The following is a 20,362-nucleotide window of genomic DNA, read 5'->3' on the forward strand; positions in this document are numbered from 1 at the left end:
GCTCATGTTTCCTTCTCCTCTTCTGTTGCAGATCCTTTTTCATGGCATCCTGCTTGGATTGCTGAACCCAAGAGATCTGACTAACCACTGTGCTCTTGATGAGTACTTCCACTTAGATCTGGCATCTGGGAACAACCACTGTCACCAATGGATATTATATCACTCAAGTTTCAAAATAGCATGATATTCCAAGGTTAAGTGTGTGAAGATCTTTCTTTTTAAACAGCTTGTGGCGTGGGTGCAGGTCCTTGTCAGGCAACGCAGGGTTGTTAAAATCCAGAAAGAAACCTGTTGTGTCTATCTGGCGTGAGAAAGCAAAGGACAAGTTCAGGATGAACTCAGCATCTGGAAAGTAAGTGGGGGAAGATCCTACAGACGAGTTTATATACATCTTGTGTATAAACTCTGCTCAAGTCTCTAGCTGACCTCTGAATTATGGATGTGCTGGGTAGATTCTAAACAGCTTAGTTTCTAAGCTGGCTAAAATAGCTGAACTGAGATTGCAGAGTTTAGAGTTTGAGTTCAGCCATGAAACAAAATATCAGTACTTTTCAATGAAACGTAACAGAATCCAGAGTCTCCACAAGGTGTTATTCACAGTGCTCAGAGTATAGTTAAATTTATTAGATGGGAAGAAACAGGAAATTGTCACCCATACTTAAAGAACTTAAAGAGAAAAGGCAATCAATGGAGACCAACTTCAGCATGACCCAGATTTGGAACTAGCAGGCACAGATCTTAAGCATTCATTAAAACTATGCTAAAAACTATAGAGGAAAATATAAGGGACAGGGCAATGGCGGCTGGCACATGTATTTGTGTATAGACACTCTATCCTTCATACAAAATAGCATTCATTATAAAAGTAGTGATGACAGAAAATAGCTTGATATGCACCCTTAAAAGGAGCATTGAATTCAAATTTGTTCTATAAGATATTCATTCATAATGAAGAATCGTTTAAAATGTACCTTGTTCGGTGCTATGAAGACAACAAAAATTAAATTAAAAAGTTACATATGGTTTTTCCATTAGCAGACCTAAGAGTTGACTTGAATCTGAACAACTATAATATAAGGCCCAAAATAATGTGTTTTATAAAAACAGTACTCAAAAGTAGTCTGAAGCCCTAGAGGTAGGCAGATTTATTTCCAGATTTTGGGAGGAGAAGATCTAAAAGTAAAGCTTTAAGATGACGTGACAGATAAGATGGATCTTAATAAAGGCTTAGATTTTTTTTATATGTGGGCATGAAAAAACAAGGGTGAGCATCCAGGTGTACCCAGTAAAGAAAGTTCTAAATATAATGAAATGAAGTAGCTATCTTTGGCTGGAGGGTATAATTTGTGACAAAAGCAACGAGAGAGAATGTGCAAAGAATAGGTGGGTCCAGACTGAAAAATGCTGGACCGAGTAGTTTAGACATGATTCCGAAGATACTAGGGAGCCAATAAAAGACAAGATACAAAAATCCAACAGTATTTCCTTTGAAAACCACAAATGCAAAAGGATTTCCATTATTTATTGTTTGTGATTGTAATCACCTAGTACAAAAGGCAAATGGAGTGGCTCTTATAATTTCAGTGCAGGTCTCTTTAGTCTGTTAAGGATTAAGTTACCACGTGACAGATTTGAGCAAAACAAAAGATAAATGTGCTATAAAATTACTTAACATTTTGGTTAAAAGATATATGTAAGAGCTTATAGTTTCACAAAATATTTCACTGTACTATTAAAAAGAGTCTACCCCTGCCACTTCTTGGCATAGATGTGAGGCAAATTGAATTTCATCTTTCCAAATGAAAACCAATGCATAAAATACAAATTGCAATTAAATTATATGTTGCTAAGCTTATCTGCTAATATTTTCAGGTAAGCAAATATTTCTTTCCTAAGACCCTTTCTGCAGCCTTTTCTGATGAAAAAATTCAGAAGATTAACTATCAGGCAGTTGTAAAATTACATTGACATTTTAAAAATATTAATAATAAAGACAAAGCATGAAAAAATATTTTAAAGCCTAATGTTAGGTAGGAAAACAAATCCTTTGTGGGTAATGTGTTTTTACAGTATTTCAATGGGAATATTTTGGGTTTTTGGAATGTCAGAATATAATATTACCAGAGTATCTCAAAACAGGAAGGACAATGGAATTTTATGTCTTTGCTCTCATAATGCTTATTTTATCCTTCACATTACAGCTAATGGCCTCAAGGAAAAGAGCATACACATGTAGCCATGCACACATTTTATTACATGCAATAAGTGAGTTATTATGTGATACTTTTTGACTTCAGATAGCTAATGCAGCACTCATTTTTTTCCCCTAAATTTGTTTTGTGGCATGGAATGGTGTCTAAGTAGCCCTCCTGAGATAATCTATATTGATATATACATAAATGTTCCATATATTCTGCAAGTTCATATAGTGCATTTTGTTTAGAACATTCCCTCCAATGGTCTTAGGTAATGTTCTATGGAAATGTCTCATTGAAGATGTGAGTCACTTTCTCAAGATAAAGTTGTCCTTGTAAATGATCCCATTGCTTACCAAAAAAAAAAAAAAGTGTGTGTGGGGAGGTGGAAAAACCGTGATTTTTTTTTCCTTCTGAAAGGGAAAATAACCCAACAAATTTTGGTCTTACCATTTCATTTCCTCTTACTTGCTGGTTTTATGTTATTAATATATTTTAAAGTTTACTACTTAATCAAGATCAGGAAGGCTAATGAACTTAATATATTTCCATGCACTGACAATCAAATTGTGATCATAAAATGCCAGATGGCACACTCATTATAAAAACAGTGTGCTCACTTTTGTTTTGTTTTGTTTTGTCTTGCTTTGGGTTTCCTGGTAGGTGCTTTGTTCTATGACTTTGGAATTTTTGCAGTTATCCTTGGTATCTCTCTCTAGCACTCGCATAAAATCATTTATACCCAAGTCTCCTGAGATCCAAGCTCAAATATGTCTCTCTCTTTATTAAACCGTCTCATATTGCTCTCTTTATTAAACCAGCTCTTTTTATTTTATAGGATTCTTTTCACTAAAAACCATACAATAAAAAAGGGCTTAAAATTACAACTTGACCCCAATTCATGATCAATATAAAGAAATATAGGCATCCTTGAACTCGTTATATTGCTTTCTACTCATGTTGTTACTGTTTACTCTAAATATGCTCAAGAGCACTTCTAGCAACAGTATTTAATAGCATATGACCAATCTTCTATTACTTGGTTCTCACACAAAGTTATAAGATTGTATGAATAACATACAGAATGGTGCCAACAAAATTTGTCTTTTTTACAATCTGACCAGTGATTAAACACAGGCAACTTACTGCTTCATCCAGCTTCTGTTCCTTGTACACTGATTGAGAAGGTCTTATAACATCTAGAATTTTGGACTTATGTGCTCAAACATTAGACGGTGCTAGTCCGACTCCTTTCAATGCTTAGGTCAAGAAACCAATAAATACTTCCCATCCTCTCCTTTTCACACACCCTGGGTCCAACATGCCTTTAAAACAGGGTCAAATCTGTGACCCTCTCTGATTTACGTCTGTGAGTTATCAAACGCTAACTGGCCTATAGCTGCTTGTGTAAAACAATCTGTTACACAAGCACCTCAGTTTTCCCTGAATGAAAATGTTAGTCCGTGAGCTCATCTTCTGAAGGATGTAAGGAACTTGAAGAGGTATCTCAGTTTATCCATCAGCATCTCCCTGAAATGATCTCCCATAAAGAAATAGAAGACAGGGTTGATGACACTGTTCAGAAAGGCCAACGGCCGAGTCACAATGTACAAGGAGTTGATGGTGGCCTTAGTGCATGGGGTCTGCTTCCAGATCCCCCAGCGTGAAGCAATCCTCACGTTTCGCATGATGTGATAGGGAGTAAAAAGCACGGAGAAGATCACAACTGCCATGATGACTAAGGTGAGAGGCTTCTCAAGGGGCAAAGCAGTAGAGAGCTGCCTGCTCCTATGCTTCAGGAAGACACCAATCTTGAAATAAAAGAAGCACATCACAAAAAGAGGAATGAGGAACCCCAAGAAGGTTAGACATATGCTGTAAATGAGGACGTTACTGGGGTCTCCAGAACTTGCATAATCAGTACAGTTGGTGTGTTTGGAAGCTACAACAGGATTTATAAGAGAAAGCATGGGCAGGAGCTCTAAGGTTACTAAACCCCAAATGGCCGAAGAGATTAAAACAGCAAACTTTTTCTTTTGTAGGAAGTGTTCCCGGAACGGATACTTCATGAGCATGTATCGATCAATGCTGATAAAAGTGAGGAAAAGAATGCTGGTGTAGAGGTTAGCATGAAGTACATATCGGTTGCTTATGCAGAGCACATCCCCATATGTCCATTTTCCCTGGGCATATTGTCTCATCAGCATGGGGAGGGTACACAAAAAAGCCAAGTCACAGATAGAGAGATTAAAGAGATAGATGTTACTGCTGTTCCAGTTCTTCAGGCAGAAGATGTAGCCAAAAACAACAGCAGTATTCCCAAGGATTCCTACAATAAACTCAAACCCGTAAAAAATGGAAAGGTAGTACTTTTCCAGAGCAGCCTCCACTGCCTGCCAGTTTTCACAAGTTGCATTCCATGCCTAAAGAAGAGAGAGAGAAAATATAAGGATGAATCACTAGACTACGACTGAAGATAAAACTGCAGAACTTCAGCAGCATCAACATCATCATCAAATAACACTTAAAAGTTGAACTGCAGAGAGTTGGTTACGTTAGTAAGGAGTGCATATGTATACAAACATAATCATGTACATATATATCACTAATATATTATTTCAACAAATATTTATTGAGTTCCTTTGAACTATGTGCTAGACACGGGATGACAGCCATGAGTAAAACAAAGCTCCTCATCTCAAATAATTTATACTCTCGGGAAAAATCAGGAAATAAATAAGTGCATATCAGATAATGATAAAGAGTATCAAACATAAAGAAAAGCACATGCAAAGGCACAGACGTGGAAACATGCATAGAGGACTTGACAAACACAAGGAGGCCAAGAGAAAGTGCAGTGAAGTAAGTGAAGAGTCAAATTCAATGTGTGTCTTCAGGATTGACTGTGGTCCCTAGCATATCACAGTTGTTCAACAAATCCTCTGAGTTAAATTTAATTGAACCATAACCTAGAAGAGGAAACAGGAATTCTTATAACTCTAGTCTTGCAATATTAATAGCTTTGATTATGTTTTCATATTGACAAAGGATTATGCTTGTTGTTTTAAGTTTATAAAACACAACGCCAGTTTTTAAAAATTTTTTGCAACAAGACAACATATTTATTGACATGATATATGCCCAGCACATCACAAATATTATCTCTAATTTTCAGAAGAATCCATTTATCTCAATCCCACTTCCATCCTACTAGACATGAGAACAACCTGGGTTGAAGAATTAAATTACTAATCACAGGTCACCAAATGCCAGAGCCAGAATTTGACCTTCAGCCTATTGCACCACACGCAGTGATCCTTCACTACATACTTCAGCATGCTTGTTACGGGATGGACTGTGCTCCCCACAAATTCCTATGGTGAGGCCCCAAAGCCCAGTACCTCAGAATTTAACCATATTTGGAGCTGGACCTTAAAAGAAGTAATTAAGGTTACATGAGATCATATATATTTGTGTCCATATATGATGAGAAAGAGACGGCAGGGATGCATGCACATAGAGGAAAGGCCATGTGAGGACATAGTCAGAAGACAGCCATCTGCAAGCCAAAGAAAGAGGCCTCAAGAGAAACCAAACCTGCCGACACCTTGATCTCGGATTTCTACCCTCTAGAACTGTGAGAAAATAAGTTTCTGTTGTTTAAGCCACCCAGTCCAAAACATTTTGTTATGGCAGACCTAGCAACAAATATAGTGCTCAAAATAGTATTCTTAACATTTAATAGAATCTGTACAACTCCAGTGTTAAAACATGATTTTAAAAATTTAAAATATGAAGCTGAAAATATTAGTAATAACAATACCAGTGGCCACTATTTACTGAAAACTTATAGTGTACTAGGCACTGTGCTCACCACTTTCCGAGGATGATCTCATTTAATACAGTGACATAAGGGACTGGGGATTGTTATTACTTTCACTTTATACACAAAGTCAGTGAGTCTTGAAAGGTCATACATTTAGTAATAGACCACAATCATAGCCCCTTCTGAATAGGGGCCATGAAAATAAGCAATCTGATTCATTCAAACTTCAAAAGTCTTGCTCATCTGCCACTTTCTCTCTTTAAAGAGGCAAGATTATTTGTGGTCCGATAGACTATTTAAAGAATTGAATTTCTTAAAAATGTACTGGATTGCCATTTTGAAATATTAAATCCTACTTATTTCTAGTAAGAAACAAGCAAGGTTGAAAATAAAATTTTCTAAAAATTTCCTATCAAATAGGCCTCGGAGTGTTAGTTGCAATCAAATGATTCTCTTAGTATAGTATTTTGGTAAATAGAGCAAAATAAGAACAAATGCATCTGAACTGCCTCTTCTGGGACGCATGCAAACATTGAGCAGAATTTTCTGTAATGAAGGCATCTGGAGAACTTTTATTGATTTTTGTCAAATTCAAATGTTTTATTTCAGTTGAAGATCACTGCTACTTTTTTTTTTTTGGCTGTGCCACGAGGCTTCCGGAATCTTAGTTCCTCAACCAGGGATTGATCCGAGCTCCCCTGAGGTGAAAGCACCGAGTCCTAACCACTGGAGTGCTAGGGAGTTCCCAAGATCGCTGCTACTTTGACAGTGTTTTATTTACAAAAATAATTCATGGAATTGTAGATATGATAAATGCAATATTTTGATAAGTTATTTTTAATCACTTACTTTAAAACATCCTAAATTCCTCTGAGATTCCTCTAAATTCCTCTCCTCAAGGCTTTCCATGGCAACCTGCCACAAAGTCCAACACTAGAAGAAGCTAGATCGGAACTTCCTCAGGCAGCAGACACATTGAACGATGCTGAAGAACCAAGCAAATTGGTTTCACTCTGTGTTTGACGTTATGTGATTCTACTGCTCTCTCACATTGCCCGCGACTTATTACATTTTTAATTGTCATACCTTTCCAATTTTTTTAAACCTCTGTCCTACTCATCATGGATGAGTTTTGCCTACAAATCCCTGAGACAGAGCCCGTCCACTGGGTGTCCACTCTCTGGTTCCTTCCTCCGTTACTGTCCTCTCCTCCTTCCTTCCTGTGACAACAGAGAATATCTATTCCTCTGGGCTTACTCCAGATCCAACTCATTCCCAAATTCTCAAGATTCCTACACGTTATCCGTCTTGTCTCTTTACTGTCTCTTCAGCTTCCCCACCTCAACTGCATCCTTTTGATCAGCATTTAGACAGTCTCATCTTGTCAGTCTTAAAAACAAGACATAGGAGACCTTCAAGATGGTGGAAGAGTAAGACGTAGTGATCACCTTCCTCCCCATAAATACATCAGAAATACGTCTACACGTGGAACACCTCCTACAGAACACCTACTGAACGCTGGCAGAAGACCTCAGACCTCCCAAAAGGCAAGAAACTCCCCACATACCTGGGTAGGGCAAAAGAAAAAAAGAATAAACAGAGACAAAAGAATAGGGACGGGACCTGCACCAGTGGGAGGGAGCTGTGAAGGAGGAAAGGTTTCCACGCACTAGAAGGCCCTTCACGGGTGGAGACTGCGGGTGGCGGAGGGGGGAAGCTTCGGAGCTGTGGAAGAGAGCGCAGCAACAGTGGTGCAGAGGGCAAAGCGGAGAGATTCCCACACAGAGGATCGGTGCCGACCGGCACTCACCAGCCCGAGAAGCTTGTCTGCTCACCCGCCAGGGCGTGCGGGGCTGGGAGCTGAGGCTCGGGCTTCGGAGGTCGGATCCCAGGGATAAGACTGGGGTTGGCTGCATGAACACAGCCAGAAGGGGGCCAGTGCACCACGGCTAGCTGGGAGGGAGTCCGGGAAAAGGTCTGGAGCTGCCGAAGAGGCAAGAGACTATTGTTTTGGGGGGCGCGAGGAGAGGGCATTCAGAGCACCGCCTAAACAAGTTCCAGAGAAAGGTGCGAGCGGCGGCTATCAGCGCAGACCCCAGAGACGGGCATGAGATGCTAAGGCTTCTGCTGCCACCACCAAGAAGCCTGTGTGCAAGCACAGGTCACTATCCACACCTCCCCTCCGGGGAGCCTGTGCAGCCCACCACTGCCAGGGTCCCGGGATCCAGGGACAACTTCCGCAGGAGAACGCACGGTGAGCCTCAGGCTGCTGCAACGTCATGCAGGCCTCTGCCGCTGCAGGCCCGCCCCGCATCCGTGCCCTTCCCTCTGGGACAACATTAAATGCACCAACATTTGAATTATAGGGGTCCCAGAAGAAGAGGAGAAAAAGAAAGGGACTGAGAAAATATTTGAAGAGATTATAGTTGAAAACTTCCCTAGTATGGGAAAGGAAATAAGTCCAGGAAGCACAGAGAGTCTCATACAGGATAAATCCAAGGAGAAATACTCCAAGACACATATTAATCAAACTGTCAAAAATTACAAAGAAAACATATTAAAAGCAGCAAGGGAAAAACAACAAATAACACACAAGGGAATCCCCATAAGGTTAACAGCTGATCTTTCAGCAGAAACTCTGTAAGCCAGAAGGGAGTGGCAGGACATATTTAAAGTAATGAGAGGGAAAAATATACAACCAAAATTACTCTACCCAGCAAGGATCTCATTCAGATTTGATGGAGAAATTAAAATCTTTACAGACAAACAAAAGCTAAGAGAATTCAGCATCACCAAACCAGCTTCACAACAAATGCTAAAGGAACTTCTCTAGGCAGGAAACACAAGAGAAGGAAAAGACCTACAATAACAAACCCAAAACAATTAAGAAAATGGTAATTGGAACATACACATTGATAATTACCTAAATGTAAATGGATTAAGCTCTACAACCAAAAGACATAGACTAGCTGAATGGATACAAAACCTAGACCCATATATATGCTGTCTACAAGAGACCCACTTTAGACCTAGGGACACATACAGACTGAAAGTGAAGGGCTTTTAAAAGATATTCCATGCAAATGGACATCAAAAGAAAGCTGGAGTAGCAATTCTCATATCAGGCTAAATAGACTTTAAAATAAAGACTATTACAAGAGACAGAGAAGGACACTACATAATGATCAAGGAATCAATCCAAGAAGATATAACAATGGTAAATATTTAGGCACTCAATAGGAGCACCTCAATACATAAGGCAAATGCTAACAGCCGTAAAAGGGGAAATCGACAGTAACACAATCATAGTAGGGGACTTTAACACCCCACATTCACCAATGGACAGATCATCCAAAGTGAAAATAAATATGGAAACACAAGCTTTAAATGATATATTAAACAAGGTGGAGTTAATTGATAGTTATAGGACATTCCATCCAAAACAACAGAATACACTTTCTTCTCAGGTGTTCATGGACCATTTTCCAGGATAGATCATATCTTGGGTCACAAATCAAGCCTTGGTAAATTTAAGAAAATTGAAATCGTATCAAGTATCTTTTCCGACCACAACACCATGAGACGAGATTTCAATTACAGGAAAAAATCTGTAAAACATACAAACACATGGAGGCTAAACAATACACTACTTAATAACCAAGACATCACTGGAGAAATCAAAAAATACCTAGAAAAAAATGACAGTGAAAACAAGACAACCTAAAACCTACAGGATGCAGCAAAAGCAGTTCTAAGAGGGAAGTTTATGGCAGTACAATCCCACCTCAAGAAACAAGAAACATCTCAAATAAACAACCTAAATTTACACCTAAATCAATTAGAGAAAGAAGAACAAAAAACCCCTAAGTTAGCAGAAGGAAAGAAATCATAAAGATCACATCAGAAATAAATGAAAAAGAAATGAAGGAAAAAATAGCAGTGATTAATAAATCTAAAAGCTGGTTTTTTGAGAAGATAAACAAAATTGATAAACCATTAGCCAGACTCATCAAGAAAAAAAGGGAGAAGACTCAAATCAATAAAATTAGATATGAAAAGAAGTAACAACTGACACTGCAGAAATACAAAGGATCATGAGAGATTACTACAAGCAACTATATGCCAATACAATCGACAATCTGGAAGAAATGGACAAATTCTTAGAAAAGCACAACCATCTGAGACTGAAGCAGAAAGAAATAGAAAATATAAACAGACCAATCACAAGCACTGAAATTGCGACTGTGACTAAAAATCTTCCAACAAAAAAAAAGCTCAGGACCAGATGGCTTCACAGGCAAATTCTATTAAACATTTAGAGAAGAGCTAACACCTATCCTTCTCAAACTCTTCCAAAATATAGTAGAGGGAGGAACACTCCCAAACTCATTCTACGAGACCACCATCACCCTGATACCAAAACCAGACAAAGATGTCACAAAGAAAGAAAGCTACAGACCAATATCAGTGATGAATATAGACGCAAAAATCCTCAATAATATACTAGCAAACAGAATCCAGCAGCACATTAAAAGGATCATACACCATGATCAAGTGGGGTATATCCCAAGAATGTAAGGATTCTTCAATATAGGCAAATCAATCAATGTGATACACCATATTAATAAATTGAAGGAGAAAAACCATATGATAATCTCAATAGATGCAGAAAAATCTTTTGACAAAATTCAACACCATTTATGATAAAAACCCTCCAGAAAGTAGGCATAGAGGGAACTTACCTCAACATAATAAAGGGCATATATGACAAACCCACAGCCAACATCATTCTCAATGGGAAATACTGATACCATTTCCACTGAGATCAGGAACAAGACAAGGTTGCAGGACAGGAATAAAGACGCAGACGTAGAGAATGGACTTGAGGACACAGAGAGGAGAAAGGGTAAGCTGGGACGAAGCGATAGAGTTGCACGGAATTCTATATACTACCAAATGTAAAACAGGTAGCTAGTGGGAAGCAGCTGCATAGCACAGGGAGATCAGCTCAGTGCTTTATGACCACCTGGGGTGGGATAGGGAGGGTGGGAGGGAGACACAAGAGGGAGGAGATATGGGGATATATGTATATGTATAGCTGATTCTCGTTGTTATAAAGCAGAAACTAACACACCATTGTAAAGCAATTATACTCCAATAAAGAGCTTAATAAATAAATAAATATATAAATAAATAAAAAGATCATAAAAAGTGAAGCAAATTGTTTAGACTTGCTGAGACAGGCAACAGGGAACCACTAGGTGGTGATGAAAGTGGTATTTTAAGATTAGTCTGAGAGCAGAATGGATTAGTGGGGAGAGACCTCAGTCAGAGGCCATGTGGTGGCCGAATTTCTAGAAATGAGCTAGCAAGCCATGAAAAGATGTGGAGGAACCTTAAATGCATATTACCAAGTGAAAGAAGCCAATCTGAAAAGGTTATATTCTGTGATTCCAACTCTTTGACATTCTGGAAAACGTAAAACTATAAGGATAATAAAAAGATCAGGGGTTACCAGGGGTTTAGGGGGAGGGAGGGAAGGATGATTAGGTGGAGCACAAAGGATTTTTAGGGCAGTGAAGCTATTTTGTATGATGCTGGAATGGTGGATACTTGTCATTATGCATCATCCAAACCCAGAGAATGTACGACACAAAAAGTGATCTCTAATGTATATCTCTAATGGATCAGTATTGAACTCCTTCTTTATCTAGGCTCTGCCCGGATGATCTCATCCACTTTCTCTCTTTAATGACCATCCACATATCAACCTCTCAATGTTTATCCCAGCACAGACCTGTCTTATAAGCTCTACTGGTTTATACTTATTACCACGGATTGATCTCTCAGAAGTACGTCTACCTCCAGAAATCCTATATAAGCTCTCCAACTTCCTTCTCAGTCTTGCTGTACCTCCACCTAACTCAGTGAATGGCCACACCATTTACCCAGGTGGTCACCTCAGATATCCAAGCAACATCCTTGAAGTCATCTGTTGCTCACCTCTAATAACAACTAAACTATCCATGTCTCGTTGACTATAATGTCTGGATATTTCTCCAATTCACCACTATTGCTCCATCTCCTTCATCACCATTCTAATCCAGGCTACTATCATCTTGGACTATACCATATCCTTCCATGGTCTCCTCACATCTTCTCTGGCCCTCTTTTAATCTACCTTCAACATGATAGCTAAACAATCTTAAAAAAAACTACAATCAAAATTCCAATCATATTACTCTACTCAACCAAAACGTTTCAATAATTTTTTACTGTCTAAGGAATAAAGTCCAAAATTTTTAATGAGACTTCAAGGCCTGCATGGTCTGGCTCCTGGACTCCACTTCAGCCTCACCTGGTATTATTCTCCTCCTTTCTCATCTTTCTTCCTGCTCTTTGAATGCACAGACAACTTTCCTAATGTTCAGTTCATTGAATTTTTCTCTGACATATTCCCCCTATGATCCTTGCTCCATCACATACTCTGTCTTACATCTACAATTCTTTCAGACCTCAGTGTCAGTGTGGGTTTCCCAAGATAGGATCTCTGACGCCCTAGTCTAATTAGCACCCCCTCACCGCCACATTGTATACTTATCTTGCTCTTAGCATTTCTCACAACTTTATCTTACTCACAGTTTACCTTTTACACCTGGTACAGTGACTACCAGGTAAGTAGATGGTCTGTAAATGCTTGCTCAGTGGAAAGAGGAATATAAACACTTGACTGTTTACAAAACATCTTTATAAATGTTTCCTCCAAGGTCAGATAAGTAGTAAATCCACCAAATTAAGCTCCTTGCTCTATTTCCCTATAAAAGATGATGCTGCATATAGTATGACAAATATTCAAAACTGGCAACTGGAGTAGTGATAGCTGTGATTTAGACATATTGTTGTAGAAGGTAAAATTTGATATATATATCTTCTAAGATCAATTTTTTAAATTAAAATTAACAAAAAAATTAGAAATTTACATCTGAAATTAATAAACCTTAGAAAGCTTAGGACATGTACCAAAGTATTAATACTTTTATCCCTAGTGATGAGATTCCAGATAATTTTTATTGTGTCCTTTCTCCTTTTGGTTTATCTGGACTTCCTATTTTTTTCTGCAGATCAGCATGTACAATATTAAAAATTCTTAGGAATACAGCTGAAGGTCAATGGTCTTTTAAAAAATAATAATAGGCTTTAGTTTCTAGCTCACTGGTAATTTTTCAATATTATTTTTTACTCTATTCCCAGCAACTTCCCATTCCACCATTTCTGGAAGTTCTCCCTTCCTTGCCTTCTATGACATGGCAATCTCCTTGTCCTCCTTCCTCTCTCTGTAGACTCTTTTATGGTCTAATCCTTCTTTGCCCAAGTTGTAAATATTGGAGTTTCTCAAGGCTCAGTTCTAGGCAACTCTATTTTGGGAATACTCAAAACTCTGATGCACACACTCAAATGAATATTAAGACAATAGGAAGTCTCATTATGACAAGAAACTTACTTGTTTTATTTTTGTATTTCCTCCTTTTCTAGTCATAATTCTTATCTTTCTGCCTAGTCAGTTCTTAAATGTACTGACTTATGTCAGTAACTTATGTGTAGCCTAAAGCTTTGTCTGCCATAGAAGAAAAATACATCCATGAAGACTTGTATAACTAGAAGCCAGATTACCAATAGCTACCACTCGGGCAGGTAGGGGCCATGTTGATGCCACAGAGAATTCTTCTGCTTTTGAGCCATCCACTGGGATTGAGAGATTAAGGGAGGTAGCAGGGATAAAGAACACCACAACTAGAATAAGGGAAGTGAATGACTAACCATTGTCCTGCTTCGAGTGGTTGCTTCATTCATTTTTTAAAGAATAACTTTTAAAAACACCTGTTATTATGTAACACTCACTCAGAAAAAGCAGATAGGCAAAAAAAAAAAAAAAAAAAAAATCAAAAATTTCTATAACCAACCATTCTTAATATTTGGATACCCTCCTACACTTTGATATATACTTGAATTTATCTTTACAAAAATGATATTATACTCTTTATGATGTTTTATAATCTGCTTTTTTGATACATTTATTTCATTCTTAAAATAATTTTTCTAAGTCCAATATTAGTAATTTGTGGTTTTATAAAGGTAAGGTTGTCTAATATTTGCAAACCAATTTAACCTCACCAGGACCCACAGTTTTTAGATTTCAAATTGGATGATATTTGTAGCTGCATGTGTTTTTAGTGTGGCCATCACAATTCTACAAATTGATGAAGTAAGCTAGTCCTTTAACCAAAATTCCTGTTGAAGAGGAACTTCTCTCATGAAAAATTAATATTTCTCTCCTGCTTTGTAGTGGTTATATTTTTAATTTTTAGGAAATAGAAATCATAATAAATAGGTTATAGCTGATTTGGATTAATTATTTTTAACAATTTTTTCCTTTAGATATTGGCAATTAAAGTGAATTCTTTAATTATATTTATAAAAATATATCCAAACCTGTTAGAGGTATTAAACTATAAATAATATTCAACTTACTTACATAAGCAGATCAGTAGTTCTCATTTTTAATTTAGGAATAATGTTTCTTTCACTTTAATTGTATTCAGCCTTTTAAAAATGAACATTTTTAAAACTTAACTTTAAAAATATGTTTGATAGTCTGTTAGCTTTTAAACTGCTTTTTCTTATAATCATCACAATTAAACAAAGAACATTTATAAAATTTTAATTCTTAACTACAAGTTTATATAGCAATGAGTAATTTATAAACAAATTAATTTTTCATTGATAAACTGAATGAAAATATTTACACTAAAAATATACAATCATTTAATATTGATGACTTCATTTTTAATATATTTTTATATATTCCAAAAATTATACCAGAAATCAAGATATTAAAAAGTGATAGTATGGTATCAACTTGTGTGTTAATGAAGTTCTTTAAAAGTACTTCACCAATTATTAAAATTTCTGAAAGGTGTAATAGCAATAGTTTCTGCAATTTTCTTTTTTTCCTTGGTGAACTATATATATTCTTGAATAATGTAATTTTTACTAACATAAATGCTAAATTTCATTTCTGGAATGTCTTAAAATTTCCTCTAACACATTATTTTCTGAACATGCAAATATTATAGACTAGATTCTTTCATCTGATTTAGAAACTTTAAATTACATTCTATAAGTAGTTATATGTATTTAAGTAAATCCAATTACTCTTTTTGTTGAAATATCAGTTACCAAGACATTAGTAAATAAAATAAATTTAATAAAATTAATTTAATAAAATTTATAAAATAAATTATAAAGTAAATTTAGTACTTAATAAAATAAATTTAGTATTTGGTAATAAAATAAATTTAGTATTAAATTTAATACAATAAATTTAATATTTATTAATAAAATAAAATTAATAAAATAAATTATTTTATTAAAATAATAAAATAAATTTAGTATTTGGCAATTAAAACAAGACAAAATTTGGTAAAAAATAAATGAGGAAACAACTATGACTTCCTTTCTTTTGCTGTTCTACATGTACTTACAAATGACGGTTCAGACAGTTCATTTAAACATTACTTAAAACCTTAATTGTTCACAGGACACTTTTAAAAGAAACCCTTAACTATTGGGAGGTCTAGCATTACTTTATATACCTGACAACATGAGTTGCATCAGAGCTTACCATTGTGTCAGAAGGCCCTGATCCCTTGACAGAAATTCTTTACCAGCCACTTGACACAGCTTCTGACCCAGTGCTGTGCTGCTGGCCGTAGTTAGTGCAGACTGATTTGCATATCATGCAGCCAAGATTAATAATTCAAAAGTTCAGGAGAAATTTCTTCAGTCAAGCCTCCAAGTCAGATGTTCATGTAAGCGAATTTCCTGAGAAGTTTAGACACAAAACAAATGACTCATTTCATGGGAAACACATTTCACATATAGGTTTTAAAAAGACTGCTGTTGAAATTATTCCATTCACTAGCAAAACAACAGAGAAACACTCATTATTTCCATGTTCATTTGCATATTTAAATAATAAGAAAAGGTAAAGCACTGTTTGTGTTGGGTTTACAATTGCTTCTCTTTTTTCTTCATTTTTCAAATTCGCAAATTTTGGCAAATTCTGTATTGGGCATATAATAGCTAAACAGCTGTTTTCAACAAATTTGAGGGAACTATAAAACTGAAATTTTGGAGGCAAAGCTGAATATATGCTGTCAGTGTACTATCAAAAGGGATACTAGAGCTTAAGGTATTTCCCATTTTATTTTCAGTGATTAAAAACAAGAGACATATAAAAAATACATCAGGTAGCTAGGGATTAGGGAGAGAGGTGGCAGTTAAGTAAGATAACCTCAATAGAAGACAATTTATGCATCCCAATCCATGCTCTGCATAACACCTGGAAACACATAACCACCACTTCAAACAGGAAACACACCTGGCTTTTTCTGAGGATTATATTAGATTTATACTCAAGTAAACACTCAGTCTGCTTGATTTGAAGCATTGGGATGATGCTGAAAAAGTTCCTAATTGTGCAGGCAGTAGTAATTTAATATGAATGCCATAAAAGTTGAATGTTCAATTGGCAGTGACAGACAGAAGCCCCAAAAGAAATTATTGCAGCCAGTCCTCCTAGCCAAGTATTTCCCTTTCTCTGATATACAAGAACTCAAAACTCAGAAACCTAAAAAATATATTTTATAAGTATACACACATATGTATTTATTTACCTATATTATATACTTAAAAGTATATATATACATGAAATACAAGTATACTCATAAATGCATATTTATATGAAATAATGTCTCTATAATTTGTTGAATTCTTGTGATGTGCCAGGTATTGCACTAAGCACCTTTATGTATTGAATACTTATAAAGATCCTCCGAGGTTGTTTATTATTTCTAAAATTTTCTCACTTTACAGATTAAAAAACACTGAGGCTCAGAGAGGTTAATTAACTTTCTCGAGAATCACAGAATCACAGAATCACAGATCACAGAATCAGTAAGGAGAGGGACCTGAGCTAAACCTATGTATTTTGATTCAAACCTGCTCTAATTCTTGATTGCCTCCAATACAGAATGACAATACTTTTGATGTACACCACAGATTGAATCAAAGATCAAAGATTAATGACAGGGGCTTCCCTGGTGGCGCAGTGGTTGAGAGTCCTCCTGCCAATGCAGGGGACACAGGTTCGTGCCCCGGTCCGGGAAGATCCCACGTGCCGCGGAGCAGCTGGGCCCGTGAGCCGTGGCCACTGAGCCTGCGCGTCCGCAGCCTGTGCTCCGCAACGGGAGAGGCCACAACTGTGAGAGGCCCACATACTGCAAAAAAAAAAAAAAAAAATTAATGACAACTGGGACTTCCCTGGTGGCACAGTGGTTCAGAATCCACCTGCCAATGCAGGGGACACAGGTTCGGGCCCTGGTCCTGGAAGATCCCACATGCCCGTGGAGCAATTAAGCCCGTGCACCACAACTACTGAGCCTGAGCTCTAGAGCCCTTGAGCCACAACTACTGAGCCCGCGTGCCACAACTACTGAAGCCTGAGCACCTAGAGCCCATGCTCTGCAACAAGAGAAGCCACCACAATGAGAAGCTTGCACACCACAACAAAGGGTAGCCCCTGCTCGCCACAACTAGAAAAAGCCCGCACACAGAAACGAAGTCCCAATGGAGCCAAAAATAAATAAATAAATTTATTTAAAAAAAAATTAATGACAACTATTTTTCAGAAATGCAACTCATTTCTACCTTTAGAAGGAAGACTAAAAACTATTCTTTGTCTACAACTTTAAAAGTGCAAAAAGCAAAGCATTTGAATGACCAGTGCCAGCCTTACTAATTTTAAACAAATTAGCATGGACCCCCAACCAAATGACCAAGATAAATGGATATAGTTTACAGGTTTCTGCCACCATTCTGATGGGAGGCAAGGGTGATTCCCTCTTTGTGGGATAGTGGGAGTTCCCCAGAACTTCCTCTTTCTTCTCCTCACATCCTGACCACTATCTCACTCTGGACCGCTAAGATGAAATCTGGTCTCTGCTTCTCCTTTCTCACAGCAGATCTGGTAGCCTTGCTTCCCTCCCAAGTCTTACTTCACCAACGGTCCCATTGCTTCAGGGAGCTCTCATTGCAAAAACTAGAGTAATTCTGAGACAGACTCAATAAGAGGTCTCCAGTGCTTCTGTTCCATTACAAGGCCTTATTGGAGCCTACAATAGGATAGATGTGCTGGGCCAAGGCCAGGTACGGGGTTATGGGCCCTGCTTAGGCCCATGTCATGGGTGTACTACCTTTTAGTCACACAGGGTCTCATGCTCCACAGGACAACATACTTGATTTAATGCTCTACTGTCACATTCTAATTGGAATTCTTAATAACTTTTTAAAATAGGGTCCTCTAATTTTATTTTGCACTGGACTCTGCAAATTATGTAGCAGTCTTGCCTGTGAGAGTACAAACCTCCTAGGAAATATTTCTATTCAGCACTCAAAATTTCAATGGGGACAGTGTTTTGGCTTTTTCTTTTTTTTTTTTTTTGGTTTTGGTCTTATTTTGTTTTGTTTTAGAAACAATGTGACATGTTGAAATTTACTGGTTGAGGAGAAATGAAACTTTGAAAGCAGTAAGTTTGCAGTATAATTTACTAAGAGGTAATACAGTGTACTGGTTAAGAGCACCAGCTCTGGAGACAAACTTCTTCCTTTCAGACCTTGGCTTCACCACTTACTAGCTCTCAGTTTCTTATCTGTAAATCAGGCACTATAAGAGTGCCAGTTTCATGGAGTTGTTATGTAGATAGTAGAAGCACATAGTTTATACATATGTAGTATGGGGTATATACTAAGTGCTAAATAAATTCTGGCTATTACAGATATTTGTAATAAATGAGAAGACTTCCTCAGAATGATCATGTCAATCCAATGCCATCAATGTTAGAATATTTGCTGCACAGGAATATCCATTCCAAATGACCTTATAAAAGGAAGCTTGGTGAAAAAAGGTTAGTGAATTCTCACGTGGTTTTGCCTTTTACTCACTGTGCGCTCTGTGAAAATATAACAAAACTTGGCTTCTTTGTTTGCAAAGGGGGCATAATAATTCCTACCCCATAAAACTCATAATGTCCATAATATCAAATGAGATAATATATGAAAATGCAATGAGCTATGAATGCAAGAGCATATAAATATAATATAAACCAGGGGCACCAATCAGGAAATTCAATAAGAAAAAGAAAACAGTGGGAAAGACAATCAAAATATTAATTAAATCCAATGTTAATAACTTTCACTAACGTTTTTTGAGCACTCACTCTGTAACAACACTGTGCTTATTAATTCCTTTAATATACAAAAGAATTTAATGCAGGGGGATTGGATCAAGATGGCAGAGTAGAAGGACGTGTGCTCACTCCCTCTTGAGAGAGCACCAGAATCACAACTAACTGATGAACAATCATCAACAGGAAGACACTGGAACTCACCAAAAAAGATACCCCACAACCAAAGACAAAGGAGAAGCCGCAATGAGACGGTAGGAGGGGTGCAATCACAATAAAATCAAGTCCCATAACGGCTGGGTGGGTGACTCATAAACTGGAAAACAATTAAACCACAGAAGTCCACCCACTGCAGTGAAGGTTCTGAGCCCCACGTCAGGCTTCCCAAGCTGGGGGTCCAGCAATGGGAAGAGGAATTCCTAGAGAATAGGACTTTGAAGTCTAGCAGGATTAGATTGCAGGACTTCGACAGGACTGGGGGAAACAGAGACTCCACTCTTGGAGGGCACACAAAAAATAGTGTCCACCTCAGGACCCAGGGAAAGGAGAAGTGACCCCATAGGATAATGAACCAGACCTACCTGCTAGTGTTGGAGGGTCTCCTGCAGAGGCAGGGGTGGCTGTGGCTCACCATGGGGACAAGGACACTGGTAGCAGAAGTTCTGGGAAGTACTCCTTGGTGTGAGACCTCCCAGAGTGTGTCATTAGCCCCACCAAAGAGCCAGGTAGGCTCCAGGGCTGGGTTGTCTCAGGCCAAACACCCAACAGGGAGGGAACCCAGCCCCACGCAGCAGCAGACCAGCAGATTAGACTTTTACTGATCTCTGCCCACCAGAGCAAAACTCAGTTCAACCCACCTGCAGTCCCTCCCATCAGGAAGCTTGCACAAACCTCTTAGATAGACCCATCCCCCAGAGGGCAGAGAATAGAAGCAAAAAGAACTACAGTCCTGCAGCCTGTGGAAGGAAAACCACATTCACAGAAAGATAGACAAAATGAAAAGGCAGAAGACTTTGTAACAGATGAAGGAACAAGAT

The 20,362-nt window shown here is 37.7% G+C and overlaps 1 protein-coding gene across 1 annotated transcript; it reads right to left on the minus strand.

Annotated features, from left to right (window-relative positions):
* Positions 1-1,501: 1,501 nt before the first annotated feature.
* SUCNR1 (succinate receptor 1) lies at positions 1,502-20,125 on the minus strand. The gene is made up of 4 exons (XM_073803699.1): positions 19,907-20,125; positions 15,704-17,360; positions 6,871-7,006; positions 1,502-4,618 (listed from the first exon to the last, which is right to left on the minus strand). The coding sequence occupies exons 3-4, from the start codon at positions 6,928-6,930 to the stop codon at positions 3,665-3,667; spliced, it is 1,014 nt and encodes a 337-aa protein (XP_073659800.1). The 5' UTR covers positions 6,931-7,006; positions 15,704-17,360; positions 19,907-20,125; the 3' UTR covers positions 1,502-3,664.
* Positions 20,126-20,362: the final 237 nt, after the last annotated feature.

The sequence above is a fragment of the Tursiops truncatus genome, chromosome 4 (assembly GCF_011762595.2).
Source record: "Tursiops truncatus isolate mTurTru1 chromosome 4, mTurTru1.mat.Y, whole genome shotgun sequence".
Taxonomy (NCBI): domain Eukaryota; kingdom Metazoa; phylum Chordata; class Mammalia; order Artiodactyla; family Delphinidae; genus Tursiops; species Tursiops truncatus.